This window comes from Haliaeetus leucocephalus, unplaced genomic scaffold (assembly GCF_000737465.1).
Source record: "Haliaeetus leucocephalus isolate CR32 unplaced genomic scaffold, Haliaeetus_leucocephalus-4.0 Scaffold147, whole genome shotgun sequence".
Taxonomy (NCBI): Eukaryota; Metazoa; Chordata; class Aves; order Accipitriformes; family Accipitridae; genus Haliaeetus; species Haliaeetus leucocephalus.
Window position 1 is genome coordinate 1756906 of NW_010972583.1, and position 14211 is coordinate 1771116.

The 14211-nt window shown below is 46.0% G+C and overlaps 1 protein-coding gene across 1 annotated transcript; it reads left to right on the forward strand.

Annotated features, from left to right (window-relative positions):
* The first annotated feature begins 6344 nt into the window (after positions 1-6344).
* Positions 6345-13978, forward strand: RPE65 (retinal pigment epithelium-specific protein 65kDa). Its single transcript, XM_010561507.1, has 14 exons — positions 6345-6355; positions 7091-7173; positions 7532-7682; positions 8281-8388; positions 8481-8622; positions 9298-9445; positions 9732-9813; positions 10202-10334; positions 10457-10596; positions 11284-11413; positions 11838-11952; positions 12052-12146; positions 12257-12368; positions 13754-13978. Exons 1-14 carry the CDS (start codon positions 6345-6347, stop codon positions 13903-13905), a joined length of 1602 nt encoding a protein of 533 aa, XP_010559809.1. The 3' UTR covers positions 13906-13978.
* Positions 13979-14211: the final 233 nt, after the last annotated feature.

The window sequence follows — 14211 nt, forward strand, 5'->3', positions numbered from 1 at the left end:
CCATAAAATACTTCTGTTCATCTCATCTGTAAAATTCACATAAATTTTTGTATATTTATTTATATTAAAAGTCTTAGGTCTATTTCTAACATTTTCATGGAAAATTTATTTTGGATCTATTGCTATACTTCTCAAAATAATAGAAGGGATGGATGATAACGTGAAGGGACAACAAATAGAATCAGAATGCACTAAACTTTGCTATTTTGTTTCTACAGTTAGGGGTTTGCTTATTAATTCTGATGGGGCCAAGGCTCCCCCACAAGAGTATAAATCTGCATGAGTATTTCTGTGAGAGAACAATTCAAAGTAAGTGTTTTTATAAAGGAGGTCCCAGTTTAATATTTAGGCAGATACCCTCCAGGCAAAAAACTAAAAAGTCACAAGCAGTGAATGATGTTAGTGTTGAATACTGGGCTTGGAGACAAATGGGTGCTGTTCTCTCCCGTATTTGCATCCATCAGGAAAGAAGCCTGAAATCCTTTTTTTTTTGTTTTCCCAAAGAGACACTAACAGAGTGTAGGTGTAAAGCCTGGGCACTCAAGGGAATTTTAAATAAGATTTAATAAAAAAAATCCCTTTCTTCTTAACAGGGTAAAAATAGCATACTATAGCAAAAAGATGGATGGACCTTTAAGGATTCATTGAAACATTGTTTATATTAAAAGTACTGTCACTTTGGAAAGAAGTCATGTGGAGTTATAATCAGCCAACATGCCAAGCACGAGCTCTGCCATGAGACCTACGGCTATTGCTGCTTGTAATCTAGAAACAGAACTGTTATGTACTGGAAGTACTTCAAGTTCTGGGTATGATAAGGTGTTTTATAGAAGAAGCCCTGCGAGTAGGAGCACTAATGGATCTGCCTCTTGCTCTCAACACAATTCTCTCGCCACCTTGTCCTCTCAGTCCAAGGAGAGGAGAACGTGACATGGGAGGTTAGAAACAGTGCTGGTAAGGGTGTAGCTGTATCTGTGGGCAGTTAGAAAGCGGGGAGATCAGTTAATTAGTAATGCAGCTGAACTGACAATTAATTTGATATAGGTCAGCTAAAGGTCCTTGGAGGAAATGATGCCACCATGTAAAATACAATTTCTGTAAATTCTTTTGTTAATAACTAGTACTTTTTATATATTCCAATACTGTGCCAGAGTAAGGAACAATGTGTATCTCCTTTAAGGGCTGGTGGCACTGGACTTTGTTAGCTGTATATATGCAATTCAGGGTCTTCAGTGTTTACTGTTCACATGTTGCTGTGCTTGAGCTTCTCAGATTGGTCTGGTCACTTGTCAGACCCACAGTCCAAGCTGTGACCTGTCCCTTGCATAACCTAAGCTGATATTCAGGTGGACTTCTTGCTGCATAATGCTTTCATGCTGCTCTTCAGTTAAAGGTTTCTTTAAGCTCGTATCATCACAATGAATAACGTGCCACACACTGAAACCATTCTGCATTTGGAACAGTGCCAAAATTGGGTTTTGTTGTGAAGAATTTGTGTCCATGTTACATTTCAGTTGTAATATTGCTTCTAGATAAATCTTAAACTGTCTGCTTATTTGGGCTGTATTTGCAGAAAAATCGAAGGGATATACTGCCAGTGTTGGATTGCAGAAGAAGGTATGTTTGAAGTCCAACTTTGTTTTCGCTTTAGGGTTTGGGGTTTATCATTAAGCAATTTTGTGCTTTATGGAATCAGCTATTTTTAGAGAGGTGACTGCTTTTTCTTTGTGTGAGCTGTTTGGTTGTCCGTTGTCTTACACAGTTCTGAGCTGCGCAGTGTAGGCGTATCATTTTGCTTTGTCACGTCTTGCCTGTTCTAGGACAAGAAACTGAATTGTTATTGTACCTGCATATGCAGACTCTTACAGTAATTGTCATAAAAGCAGTCATTAAAATTAAAGCAAATCTCGACTACTCATCTCTTTACCTGGTTTGGGTTTGGGTTTTTTGGCATCTCCTGGGGAGCCTCCATAATACTCTTGTACAAGTTCATGTGCTGTGTCGGATACTTTAGTGTTATGAATGAGGGTCTTGGTTGAGAATTGTCACTTATATCTGACATCTTGGTACGTAACAGCTATGGTCTGCAGCCATGGGACTATACTTTGGTTCTCTCAGGTTCTCCTCTCCCTGGAAAAATGAGGCAAAACCACCTTTCTATTCTGCATCCAATACTTAATTGTACATATATATATACACACACAATTATATATATACCAAATTAGTCTTATGTTAGCTTTACGGGGTGGAGGCAGGGGGTGTTAGTGCAGAAATTTATTTTCAGTTAACTGAGTTTTATCTGGCACAATACATATTTTGCAATATATCATTTTGCTCTTTTTCTTATGAGGAAGAAGGCTTTGTAAATGGGAAACCAAGATTAGCCTGGTTTTAGCCTGTATTAGTAGTGCTTTAATGTCCTGTAGATAACTTCACACTTGCATAGCAGGTGACAGATGTTCCTTCTCTGTAACACCTGTAGTCAACTGCTTTGAAAAATCTAGTACCTGCCTAGACTTGCTTCTAATTATTCTCAACCTGTTAAGTGTTGTGTAAATGCTTTATTTATTTATGTGTTCCAGTTAAGCAACTTATTAGGCGAGAAGCTTGCATTTCTTAGGATTTAGCTTTCAAAGGACTGCCCTCATTATTCAGACTTCTTGATCCATGTTATTTAATGTTCCCTTCTAAGGTTTTGACGGAACTTAACAAAAACATGAATAAATAGACAAATTGACTAGCTATGGGACAATTAAAACATTCAAAATGAATGACAGATACAAATTTAACTTTCATCTAAACCTTTCTTTGAGCTATCATTTTGACTTGAGTGAAATTTTTTACTGGAAGGCTTTTATATTTTTTTTTCTTTAAGTATCATACTGCAAAAACTACCATTCTGTATGGGGAGCAGTTCATCCGAAGTGAATCTGCGGTCGCCTGCAATCTGTCAGTTGTGTACGAGGTGGTGTAGTGGAATTGCCTGTCGAGGTTTGTTCTGAAAACTGTCACTGCAAGAAGGGACTCATGGCTGCCTTACACTGACTCGAGAGGAGAAAACACTGTCACGGCCCAGCACTGAACCATCTGTGCTGCTCCCGAGGATTCGGACTTAGGCAATGGTTTTACTGGGCTGAGACAGTAGGGTGGGGTGGGCGAGGGACTTAGTGGCTGGTTCTCAATTTCCAGTCTCTCCCGTATAAAAGACTGTGTGTACTGTGGCTTTTTAACTTCTGTTACACGAGAATCAGGCTCGTGTAAACTGTTTAGACTTTTTAAAAAAAAAAACCAAACCTTTATGTTGGTTTGAGTATTTTAGTTCACTTGGAAGGGACTACATTTATTTTAAAAACATGTTCAGCTGAGATGTAATTTCTAGCACTGGTTAGTTCTCATGAATAGTCTTGGGCAAATGAGAAGCTGTTCACTCAGCATGTGGCCAATTCAGGTGCGGTCACAGTAGGTTATTTGGGTGTTGAATATGTACTTACTGTTTTGCATACAGAGATCCAAAACTCTCTTCTCTTTTGCTTAAGTGTTTTAGAGCTACTACTTGAGATTGCCATCTGCAATACCGCCTGGTCAGCTGGCAATCGGGGGTAAATAGACTTGTTGCCTCCCTTTTGTGCACAGAAAGGCAGGATGAGATGCTGCTGCTTGTGCTTAGCAGTACCTTTTTTGCTAATCAGCGCCAGTAACTCCTTTTTAGTTGTATTAGTTGCAAGGAAGAACAGTTTTTATAATGCTTTGTTAGGTTATATGCTGTTCTTGGTGTTAGTGTGAAACCAGACAAGTCGCCTGGTCTAGTGCTGGCTGGTGTGCAGTGGCATGTGGTGATTCCAAGAAAGCAACTGGTAGAAAACATCTGGAAGGTTACGTGCATAAAATGTTAATGGCTAATCTCACTGTTGAGTCATGATGCAACTGTGTACTCCAAATTTAACTGCATGTGGGCAGGAGACAGACAGAAGTGGCAAAATTAATACTTTTAAGGGGAGGGGGGGGAAAACTGAAAATCACAGGATTGTACTTTCGGTGGGAAGGGACCTTCAGAGGTCATTTATCGTAGAATCATAGAATAATTTGGGTTGGAAAGGACCTTTAAAGGTCATTTAGTCCAGCCCCCCTGCAATGAGTAGGGACATCTTCAACTAGACCAGGTTGCTCAGAGCCCTGTCCGTCCTGACCTGGAGTTTTTCCAGGGATGGGGCATCCACCACCTCTCTGGGCAACCTGTGCCAGTTTTCCACCACCCTCATCGTTAAAAAATTTCTTCCTTGTATCTAGTCTGATTTACTTCAAACCCTGTTTAAAATGGGTCTAACTAAATCAGGTTACTCAGGGCCATGTTGAGTCTTGAATACCTCCAAGTTCTGCAGCACAGACTGTAATAGCGGAGTGCTCTTTGAATTTTATCTTTCCCTACCAGCCTAAAGCATCAAGACCAAAGCTCTCTGAGCAGCTGATACGGCTCGTCCCTTCTGACCCGGGCTCCTGGCAGGCAGATGCCATCCGGGCAAGGGTGAGTGAAAAGGGAGGAGAGCTGTAGGGGCTGGATGGAGGTTGCCCATGGTGGCCGTCCTTCTTCTAAGTCTTGCCGCCAAGTCAGCGGGGCTGGATCCTGCTCGATGCTGGTAAGATGCAGGAGGAAAATTTGGCTGCTGGTGTGTGGGGCCAGTGACGTTTTTGGATCTCTGCCTCCTGAGCCACTGGAGGAGGATGGGGCCTGGGGAGACACTGTCACTGTGGAAACACTGAATTTTCATGATATCAAAGATTAGAAGGCTGTTTTGAGTCCTTATCCCGGGGTTAATTAAACATCTCGATGTTATTTGCGCTGCTAAGAGGCCTTGAGTTTGCACTCAAGTTTATGTTGAATATATTTATGGCTAGGATGCTTCTGCAGACATTACCATGTAATTATGGTTGTTTAACATGGAGGGTTAACGGAAGGCCTCAGTCAAAGAGCTCAGGAAGGCTCAGCTGGGTATGTTGTTTGTCAGTTAAAAGCCTTAAATGAACCCTCAGTCCAAAAAGGAAACAGTGTATCTTGTAAAGAGGAAACAAACAAAAACAACACAGAAAGAAGCCAACCTTTCACTTAATGGTTGTAGTAGCAGATTGAACATGGGGGCTGCTTAATGTCCAATTTTCTCCTTTCACTAGATTTGATCACTGGAGCCCAGCTTGTTTGTACGGGAGGAGTACCTGAAGGTACGTGGTATTACGAAATGCCTTCATCCTGTACCACAGAGGGGGAGAGCAGTAATCTTCCTAATCTCATTAATCTTTGAAATTGCTCTTTACAGCACCATTGTTTTCATAAATGTCTACTCTTACTAGAGGTGGTTTCTTAAAGCGATCTTTGGGCTGTCTCTGACAGTGGCTGTTGTGCTGTGTGTAAAACAAACGATCGGGTTTGACATCTTTCTGACTGTAGGGCTGTTAACACCCCATGTAAAAATACTCCTTTATGTGCATTAAGTCTTAAGAAATCTGCATTTAAGCAGCAACTAGAGCTGCTGGCGTGTGCCCCTGTACTGAAACACACTAAATAAAACAAGTGGGAGGAGAGGGGAGGCGATGGCCGTAAGCAGACAGCAATGTAAGAGCAGCAATCGCGGATGATGATGCTCCCTGATGCCCTCCTGGCTGGTGGGTAGGGGTTTGGTCTTGCTGTCCTTGTACCAATGTGCTGAAGCCTGCAAAGCCAGCCTTCCACAGAAACCTAGGACAGAGGAAAAACTGGTGGCTGATGCATACGGGAGGTGGAAATGATAATATTTGACACTGACATCTTCTTATCTCTCGGTGTCTCTAACGTCACGTCACTCCGAGGTGAAGCACTGATCCTCACTTTGCAGGCGCCGAGGAACGCTCTGTTACACGGGATCGAGATGCTTTTGCGGGAAGGAGCCATTTCTTGCTGCCCTCAGTCCATGTCGGAGCTGGGAAGGTCTCCCTGCGGAGCAGGGCACCGGTGGAGAACCGTGCCAAGTGCCCGGCACAACTCCAGCGTGCTCCGTTTCACTCCTTTCTGGTTTGTTTTTTGTGTGTGTGTGTGTGGTTTTTTTTCTTTGTAATCACTTCTGCTTGGGAAGAATTTAGGTCTCAGAAAAACATTCAAAGCCCTTTTTTGTGTGAATGGCAAGACAAAACCTCTCAAAGCCCGGGGAGGATTTCGGTGGTGAAAGCCGGCTCTGTTCCCAGGGTGCGCTCATTGGCAGGGGCAGTTTCGGGCACGGGGCTCCCCTCGGCAGGGCTCAGCCCCCCATAAATACCCAGCGCAAGGCTCTCGCCCTGTGCTTGGCTGCCGGAGGCTCAGGCCCTTCATCGGGGAGAAAATGTACAGCCAGTGAGTATCCCTGCAGGCTTCTCTCTATAGGAGCAAGTCACCGGTTGTAACCCTGGTGCAGCGTTGGCTGGGGGGGGTTGCTGGGAGGCTGGGGGTCAGCACGGTCCAGAGGCAGGAGGATGAAGAGGAGGAGGAGGAGAAGAAGGGGGGAGGGGGATCCCTGTGTGGGGGTGTCCGTGCTGGTACATCCCATGCCAAGGCGATTCTGGTCCAGGGGGACAGGCTCACTCCTGGTCCGTACTTGGGAGGGGAAGGAGAGTGCCCTGCACAGCCTGTGTCTGCTGTGTCTTTGTGGGCTCTGCAGCAGGTAAAATTGGAACCTAACAAACAGTTCTCAGCTATGTGCTCAAGTATACTTTGCTTAAAGAAAAAAAATGGAAAAAAATGCTTATCCAAGACTTGGGTGCTACAAGTTCAATTTTGTTTCTGGATGCTTCAAGATATCCTGAATTTGTGGGTGAGAGTGTTTGCCTGCAGGGCTGCGGCACGGGCTGTCCCGTCGCTATTCCCTATTCCTCCATGTGCTCAGGACGGTTTGCAGGTGACTGCCGTAGCTGGTCAGAGCCCTCAGAGCCTTCCCTCCCATGAAGGCTGGTGCTTCTCCCTCCTGATCTCTCAAGTTATTTGCAAGTCACAGATCAGTCCATCCAGAAGCAAAACCCTCTCCTTCAGCAGGGGGATGGTTCCAAAACTATCCCAAAACCGGGCTAACCCCAGGTCTGCTGGCCCTTTCAGAGTCGAGCATCCCGCTGGAGGCTACAAGAAGCTCTTTGAGACGGTGGAAGAGCTGTCATCTCCGGTGACCGCCCATGTCACAGGTTGGTGTGGGCTCCCTGATCTCCTCCTGCCCAGCTCGTGTTCTCGGGAGCTCGTGGGCTACCATAGCTCGGAGGATTTACAAGGGCTGGAGCACAGGGTTGGAGGTAAAGGACCTAACAGGGCTGGCTTATTTGGGGGTAGAGGAAGGACAGATTGGACGGGGGATCTTTAGACATACCAATGCTTGACATCTTTGGTCGGTCTGTGGATGAAGAAAGAAAGAACAGTTTGAAGAGCCCACGCATGCTTAAAAGCCAAGTTTAATAAACATTAAAAAAGTTTTTTGTTGACACAATAAAAATTACTTGGTCTGATTTGCTGTGGGCTGCGCATGTACCAATGCTGCATCTTCTGCAGGCAGGATTCCCACCTGGCTGCGAGGAAGCCTCCTGAGATGTGGTCCCGGCTTGTTCGAGGTGGGCGCGGAGCCCTTCTATCACCTCTTTGACGGCCAGGCGCTGCTCCACAAGTTTGACTTCAAGGAGGGGCACGTTACCTATCACCGAAGGTACGTGGCCATTTTCCAAGCAAAAAAAATAAATAACAAAGCATTTGCTTGAACGTAAGCGCTGGGGACGGGCTCTGCTGCCCAGTACGTGGGAGGCGCCAGTTATTTCGAGTCTGTGCGGTTATTGGAAGAGCTCTAACAGTGAGATCACTAAAACCAGCTGAAAATAACTGAAACTTACTCATAGTTAGCAGAAATGCAACTTTTTGTACAAATTATAAAACATCTGGAAGGGAAGGAGAGGGAGGGCTGGATGTAGCGGCAGTCAGTGACAGAATTACATCATTGTCTGAAAACTGGAATGTGTTTTCAGTTAAAAGCTGCTGAGCTATCAGCTTTCAGGTGTTTGGTGCAGAATGTTTAGACAAAACGCTGTATTTCCCATCAGCTTCAGCTCTCCACCAGCCATCCCTTCCTGGGGCCGCAGTGGGGTGGTTGTTGCTGGACCCCATGTGCTCCAGATGCAATGTGAGGCCACAGGGACCTGCGGCTTTCGGAGGTCTCACGGGGCTCATCACAAGAATATTCGTATTGTAATTACATAGCCTGTTGCTTTTTTTATGGCTACCCCTGCAATGTGTCTTCTTGCCCTCCCCAGGTTTGTCAGGACTGATGCTTACGTGAGAGCGATGACTGAGAAAAGGATCGTGATAACAGAATTTGGCACCTATGCATACCCAGACCCGTGCAAGAACATCTTTTCCAGGTACCTTGGGGTTGTGTAGACATTGCAGCGATGTCCTACGGTGCTTCCACTTCCAAGCAGCCCCTGACTGCCTGTCCGTTTTCCCTGCTTAGGTTTTTCTCGTACTTCAAAGGTGTGGAGGTCACTGATAACGCCCTCGTTAATGTTTACCCCGTCGGTGAAGATTACTATGCCTGTACTGAGACCAACTTTATAACCAAAATTAACCCAGATACATTAGAGACAATTAAGCAGGTGGGTCTGTACTGTGCTTCTAAATAGGTGGAGGAGTACAACTAAAATGAAAATGTTTAATAACAGGCTCTTAAACCACGGCAAGAGTTGGGGTTTCTGTCAGAGAGAGGATGCAGAAGCAGCCAGCTGTGAGGGTCCACGAGAGCAGTCTCGGAACCAGCTTGTAAATGAACCCGCTGCTGCTGCTCTGAGTAATATTGCGTTAGGAGGCGATGGGGGTCCGTGGTCCGTATTCTCATGCTCGGGTTGGGGTTTGTGACCTGGAGCTACGTTGCAGCCTGGCCAAAGGGGACCATAACCAGAGGGCTCCTACCAAAGCTTTACTGCTGCCTTCATCTACATCGGAGCCGAGCCACATTTACCCCGCAGAACTGTATGTAACGTAGAATGTGTATTTTGACATTTTTCTTTGCTCTGTTACCAACGTCCAGCCTGTGGAGCCTTTCCTTTTGGACCCCAGGATCCCGAACCTCTCCCTGTAACTGTGTCAGCTCACCTGACCCTCTCGAATCGCTTGGCTTTGCTGCTCTCCTCCTTTTCACAAAATGAACAGTGGTTTGGGCTTGGAGAAGAGCTTTCCACATGCGGACATATTGACCTGAGATGCCTTGCAGAGCTGGTGACTTCCCACCTCCTGCTAAGAAAGCTCCTGACTTTCTCCATCTTCTTCTTCAGGTGGATCTTTGTAAATACGTATCTGTCAACGGGGCAACGGCTCATCCCCACATTGAAAACGACGGGACAGTTTACAACATTGGCAATTGCTTTGGAAAAAATTTTGCGCTCGCCTATAACATCATACGGATTCCTCCGCTTCAGGCAGGTCAGTCAATCCCAGCCTCTGAGCAACCTGAGAAAATCTCATCCTATAAATAATTTTTTTTATCCTTCAAATGAGTGTTGTCATCAAGTTACTTCTTTTTTAATCTTCTTTTAGATTTTATTTGCCTTTTTTAAGTAACAGAAATTTCATCTTTTACACACTTCAAAGCGGTTTCCAAATCATGAACTTCCTTTGTGCTAAAGGCAGAAACTTGCTGGGCAAACACTATAAATACAAAGTAATTATGGGTGAAACCCTCCATAAGGCTTCAACTGTCCCATTCCAGACAAGGAAGACCCGATGAACAAGTCGGAGGTGGTGGTGCAGTTCCCTTGCAGCGACAGGTTTAAGCCCTCTTACGTCCACAGGTAACGTTTCGTGGGGTGGGTAGCCTGACGGTGCAGGTTGGCTGAAAAGAGGGACGCTGCTCACATGTGCCACGCAGCACGTTCCCGCTCCGAGCGGTGCGCGCAGGCAAGCAGAGTCCCCTTTTCCTTCTGCAAGCGCACACGGGTGGGCTGCGCGTGTACAGCGACGCTGGCGTTGCGTGCTCTACAGAAGTGGCACGCAGGGCGCGTTCTTGCATGTAATCAGCAACTAAAATTAGGTGATTTCCCAAAATCAAGATGTTTATGTTGGTGTCATTTTAAGCGATGATCTGCTTGCTATATCCATTGCTTAAGACTAACTACTACATAGTTTTCGTCCAAACTAACTGCAGTGAGCCTGACGGGCTCCCCGTACGTTTCCAAACAGCTTCGGTCTGACTTCAAACTACATAGTGTTTGTTGAAACACCAGTGAAAATCAACCTTCTCAAGTTCCTCTCCTCCTGGAGCCTTTGGGGAGCCAACTACATGGACTGCTTCGAGTCCAATGAAACCATGGGGGTAAGCGGCGGGTCGTACCAAACTGGGCTGTACTGGGCAGCCAGCCCTGGACTAGGAGGTCCATCGTTTTGGTTTCACCTTCGTTTCTCTGAGCCTAAACCAAGCTGCTGCTTGCTTTTCAGGTCTGGCTTCACGTGGCAGAGAAAAAGAAAGGCAGGCTCCTCAACATCAAATACCGCACCTCAGCCTTCAACCTTTTCCATCACATTAACACCTATGAAGATAACGGATTTCTGATCGTCGACCTCTGCACCTGGAAGGGGTGAGTGTCGGTGGTGCCGAGCCTGGAGGCGGCTGAGGGTCCCTGTGGCATCGTGCCTCCCCCTGCATGAGCTGGTGGGGGCCAGCAGAGCCCCAGCACCAGACAGGCTGGTCCCTGCGCTAGTACATCCCTTTCCCGTTGGAATCACCCCTGGCACTTGCACCGACTCCCTGCAACCTGTCTAAATAGTCACACGTGGTGACACATAGACTATAAAGCGTGGAAAGTATCCACAGGTGCAGAGAGCCTGTTTGAAACTCATTTTCCAAGAAAAATTTTATTTTTATCTTTAATTTGCCTTTATCTTTAATAAATGTTACTGACTACCCAAGGGTTGATGTTATTTTGGCTCCTGGGGCTGTAATGAGCAGGATCTGGTTAAGGTTTGAACGCTGTTTTTCTTGGGAACACAGAGAAATGTGGCACCAAAACGGTGATGCCCAACCCCGTGTTGGCCGTGTAGCTGGGACGCCCTGAGCTGAGCTTATCCTGGCCGCTGCCGCAGGGTGCTTGGGGAGAACACGAGCAGCTGCTGGGTCTTCCTCGCAGGGGGAGCACACACACGGCTCGCTTCTGCCAAGGACTTGTCTTACTCCATTAAATTTTAGGAAAAAACCAGCTGCATTTGACCGCCCCACACTTGCAAACGACATCTTCGTTTCTGTCTATGATCCCGTTTCTGTGCAGGTTCGAGTTTGTTTACAACTACCTCTACTTAGCCAACTTACGAGCAAACTGGGATGAAGTGAAGCGGCAGGCAGAGAAAGCCCCGCAGCCCGAAGCCCGCAGATACGTGCTGCCCCTGAACATCGACAAGGTACCGTCGCCGCTGCAGCTGCCAGCGGGGCTCCGATGCTGGTGCCTGCTCCTCCGAGCATCGCTAGTGCTCTGCCTGGCCCCATTTAATTCCAATTAAACATTTTAAGGGGGGCGGGGGGGGGAACTTCAAGTATGGGTCTTCAGAGAAACTTTTTATTTTCTTTAGCTGATCGATGTTATTCTATTTTATTTCCCGTGTGTTGTAAAAAGGCTGACATACAGGACGGTTTTAGCAATAGGCACTCATTGCACTAAGAAAACAGAAGAAGCGGCCATCCCTGAGCATGTTGCCATTCCACAGCTGGACGAGGCTCTGCTGCACATCGCTGCCTTCGCTGTTCAATGCGGTTTGCAGCGAATCTGTGCAAACAGACTAAGAAATTTGTTTCTCCATTTCTCTTGGGTATTTTTCTTTGTCCCAGGCTGACACGGGCAAGAACTTGGTCACCTTGCCCTACACGACAGCTACGGCGACCTTGCGCAGCGACGAGACCATCTGGCTGGAGCCAGAAGTTATTTTCTCAGGGCCGCGCCATGGTAAGACAATGACCCCGAAGCACAGCCCACGGTGACGCGAGTACCCCCTGCACTCCGCATCCCACTAATCCTCACACATTATTTTTTTTTTTATTGTAGCCTTTGAATTTCCACAGATCAATTACAAGAAATACGGTGGGAAACCTTACACGTATACGTATGGGCTGGGGCTGAATCACTTTGTCCCAGACAGGGTAACTATCAACAAACTGGTGAGGCACGTCTTTTTGATGAGCTTTCAGTTTAAGGACAAAGAAAGGGTATTTCTGAGATGTGGTGGTTTTGTTTTTTTTCCCACCTTTAGCTTTGTAAGCTGAATGTTAAAACCAAGGAGACTTGGGTGTGGCAGGAGCCGGATTCGTACCCATCGGAGCCGATCTTTGTTTCCCATCCAGATGCCCTGGAAGAAGATGACGGTAATACTGATTTTGTTTTGGTCAGTGGCATCGTGATTTGGAAAAGCTGGTGTCTGCTCGTGCCGGGGGCTGTCTGCAAGGCTGTGCCAGAGACAGGCACGGGCAGAGCCCACAGGCAGCTCCCAGACGAGATGTGCCGCCTTCTAGCACTGGTGGGAAGTTTCTGAGGAAACATGGGAAAACTAAAACTGAATGAAAACAAAGGAGAAAGACCTCTAGGTTTAGGTGATCTGTTGTCCTCATTTCCTAGCCTTTTTCCATCAGGAACTGCAGTATTTAAAGAATTCCGGGTGGCAGAACTTTGTAAAATTTGAACCTCTCTTAAACCAAGCGTGTTTTCTATTGCTAACCCATCCTCCTCGTGCAGGAGTAGAGCGAATTCAGGCTTTGTCACTCGAGGACAGGTAGTTATATTCATGCCAAGCACCGTACGCATTTCTTCACGCATCCCCAGCCCTGTGCCTATTTTTGAAGGTGAGTGGCAGCACTCAGCCTGAGAGGGTGTCCACTTATTCCCTCAATTCCTCATCTCTGAACAGGAGTATGTGAAGCTGGGAGAAGTCTTGGCTCTGCTGAATTTAAGAGCTAACTCTCACAGGTTTACAGTGAGAGTTTCATATCATATAGCCAAAATATTTCATATTTCAGAGCAAAACTGCGTATTATCTGTTCCCAGTTCAAGAAAATACTTGTGCAGGGGTTAAGTCCCACTGAAATGGAAAGGTTTTTAGCTTGTTCTTAAAAGCTTACCTTAACTGAAGCAGACAACGTGCATTTTAGGAATATGTTTAAACCCTTCTCACTTTCTGGGACTTAAGCCCATGCATCAGCACTCTCTGAAAGCTGAGTTAACACCGGGCTCCATGCTCCCGTTTCTGTCATCTTCCCCAAGGCTGTGTTTGATGCTGTCACAGATTATGGTGTATGGTTGTTCCAATGTGTTGACTGACCCAGAGAAGTACACAAATGAACAAACAACCTAAGAGCCAGGATGTCCCATCCATTCCACACAGGGACACCAGGATCCAGAAATGGGTATCTTGTCACATTAAACCTCAGAAGCAGAATTATAATTTATAAATTAATTCGTAATGTTGAAAAAATTAATGGACAAATCTGATATACATTCCAGTAAGTGATGTTTGGCATCAGCCTCTGCAATAGCTTTTCATAGTTCATTTTCCAAACAAAAACATTTCTCATGGTTTTACAAAGAAACTCGACAGGAGCTAGAACCCCAAATAGGATGAGAAACAAATAAATAATCATCTCACTGTTTACTTCAGAACCGATGAGCACGCAATAATAACGGGATTTGCTGGTGTCCCGTGCGGAGCAGCCCACGGGGAGGGTACAGCAAGGACCTTGTTTTTCTCGCCTGCCAGGCGTTGTGCTGAGCATCGTGATCAGCCCGGGCGCCGGGCCAAAGCCCGCCTACCTCCTGATCCTGAACGCCAAAGACATGAGCGAGGTTGCCAGGGCTGAAGTGGAGGTGAACATTCCCGTGACTTTCCACGGACTCTTCAAAAGAGCGTGACCGCTGCCTGCAACACATCGGGTTAGGTTTCTTCCAGCTCCGAAAAGGTGCAGTCTCCGTTTACAAGCACTTAAATGACCTAAATTCCTTCAACATCACTTTTTATTCGTATGGCTATGTAATTGAGATTGAGCATTTCAATTTTGTTGTTGATTCTTCAAAATACTTAACCAGGTATTTTCCAGATACACCCTTTGGTGTTATTTCCAGAGGTGCAGTGCTAAGAACTCTTGTACAGTTAAAACAACACAAGTTTGGGGCACAGGGCTGGGTTTTTTGTTTTTACAAAATTGAACCTTGCAGCTG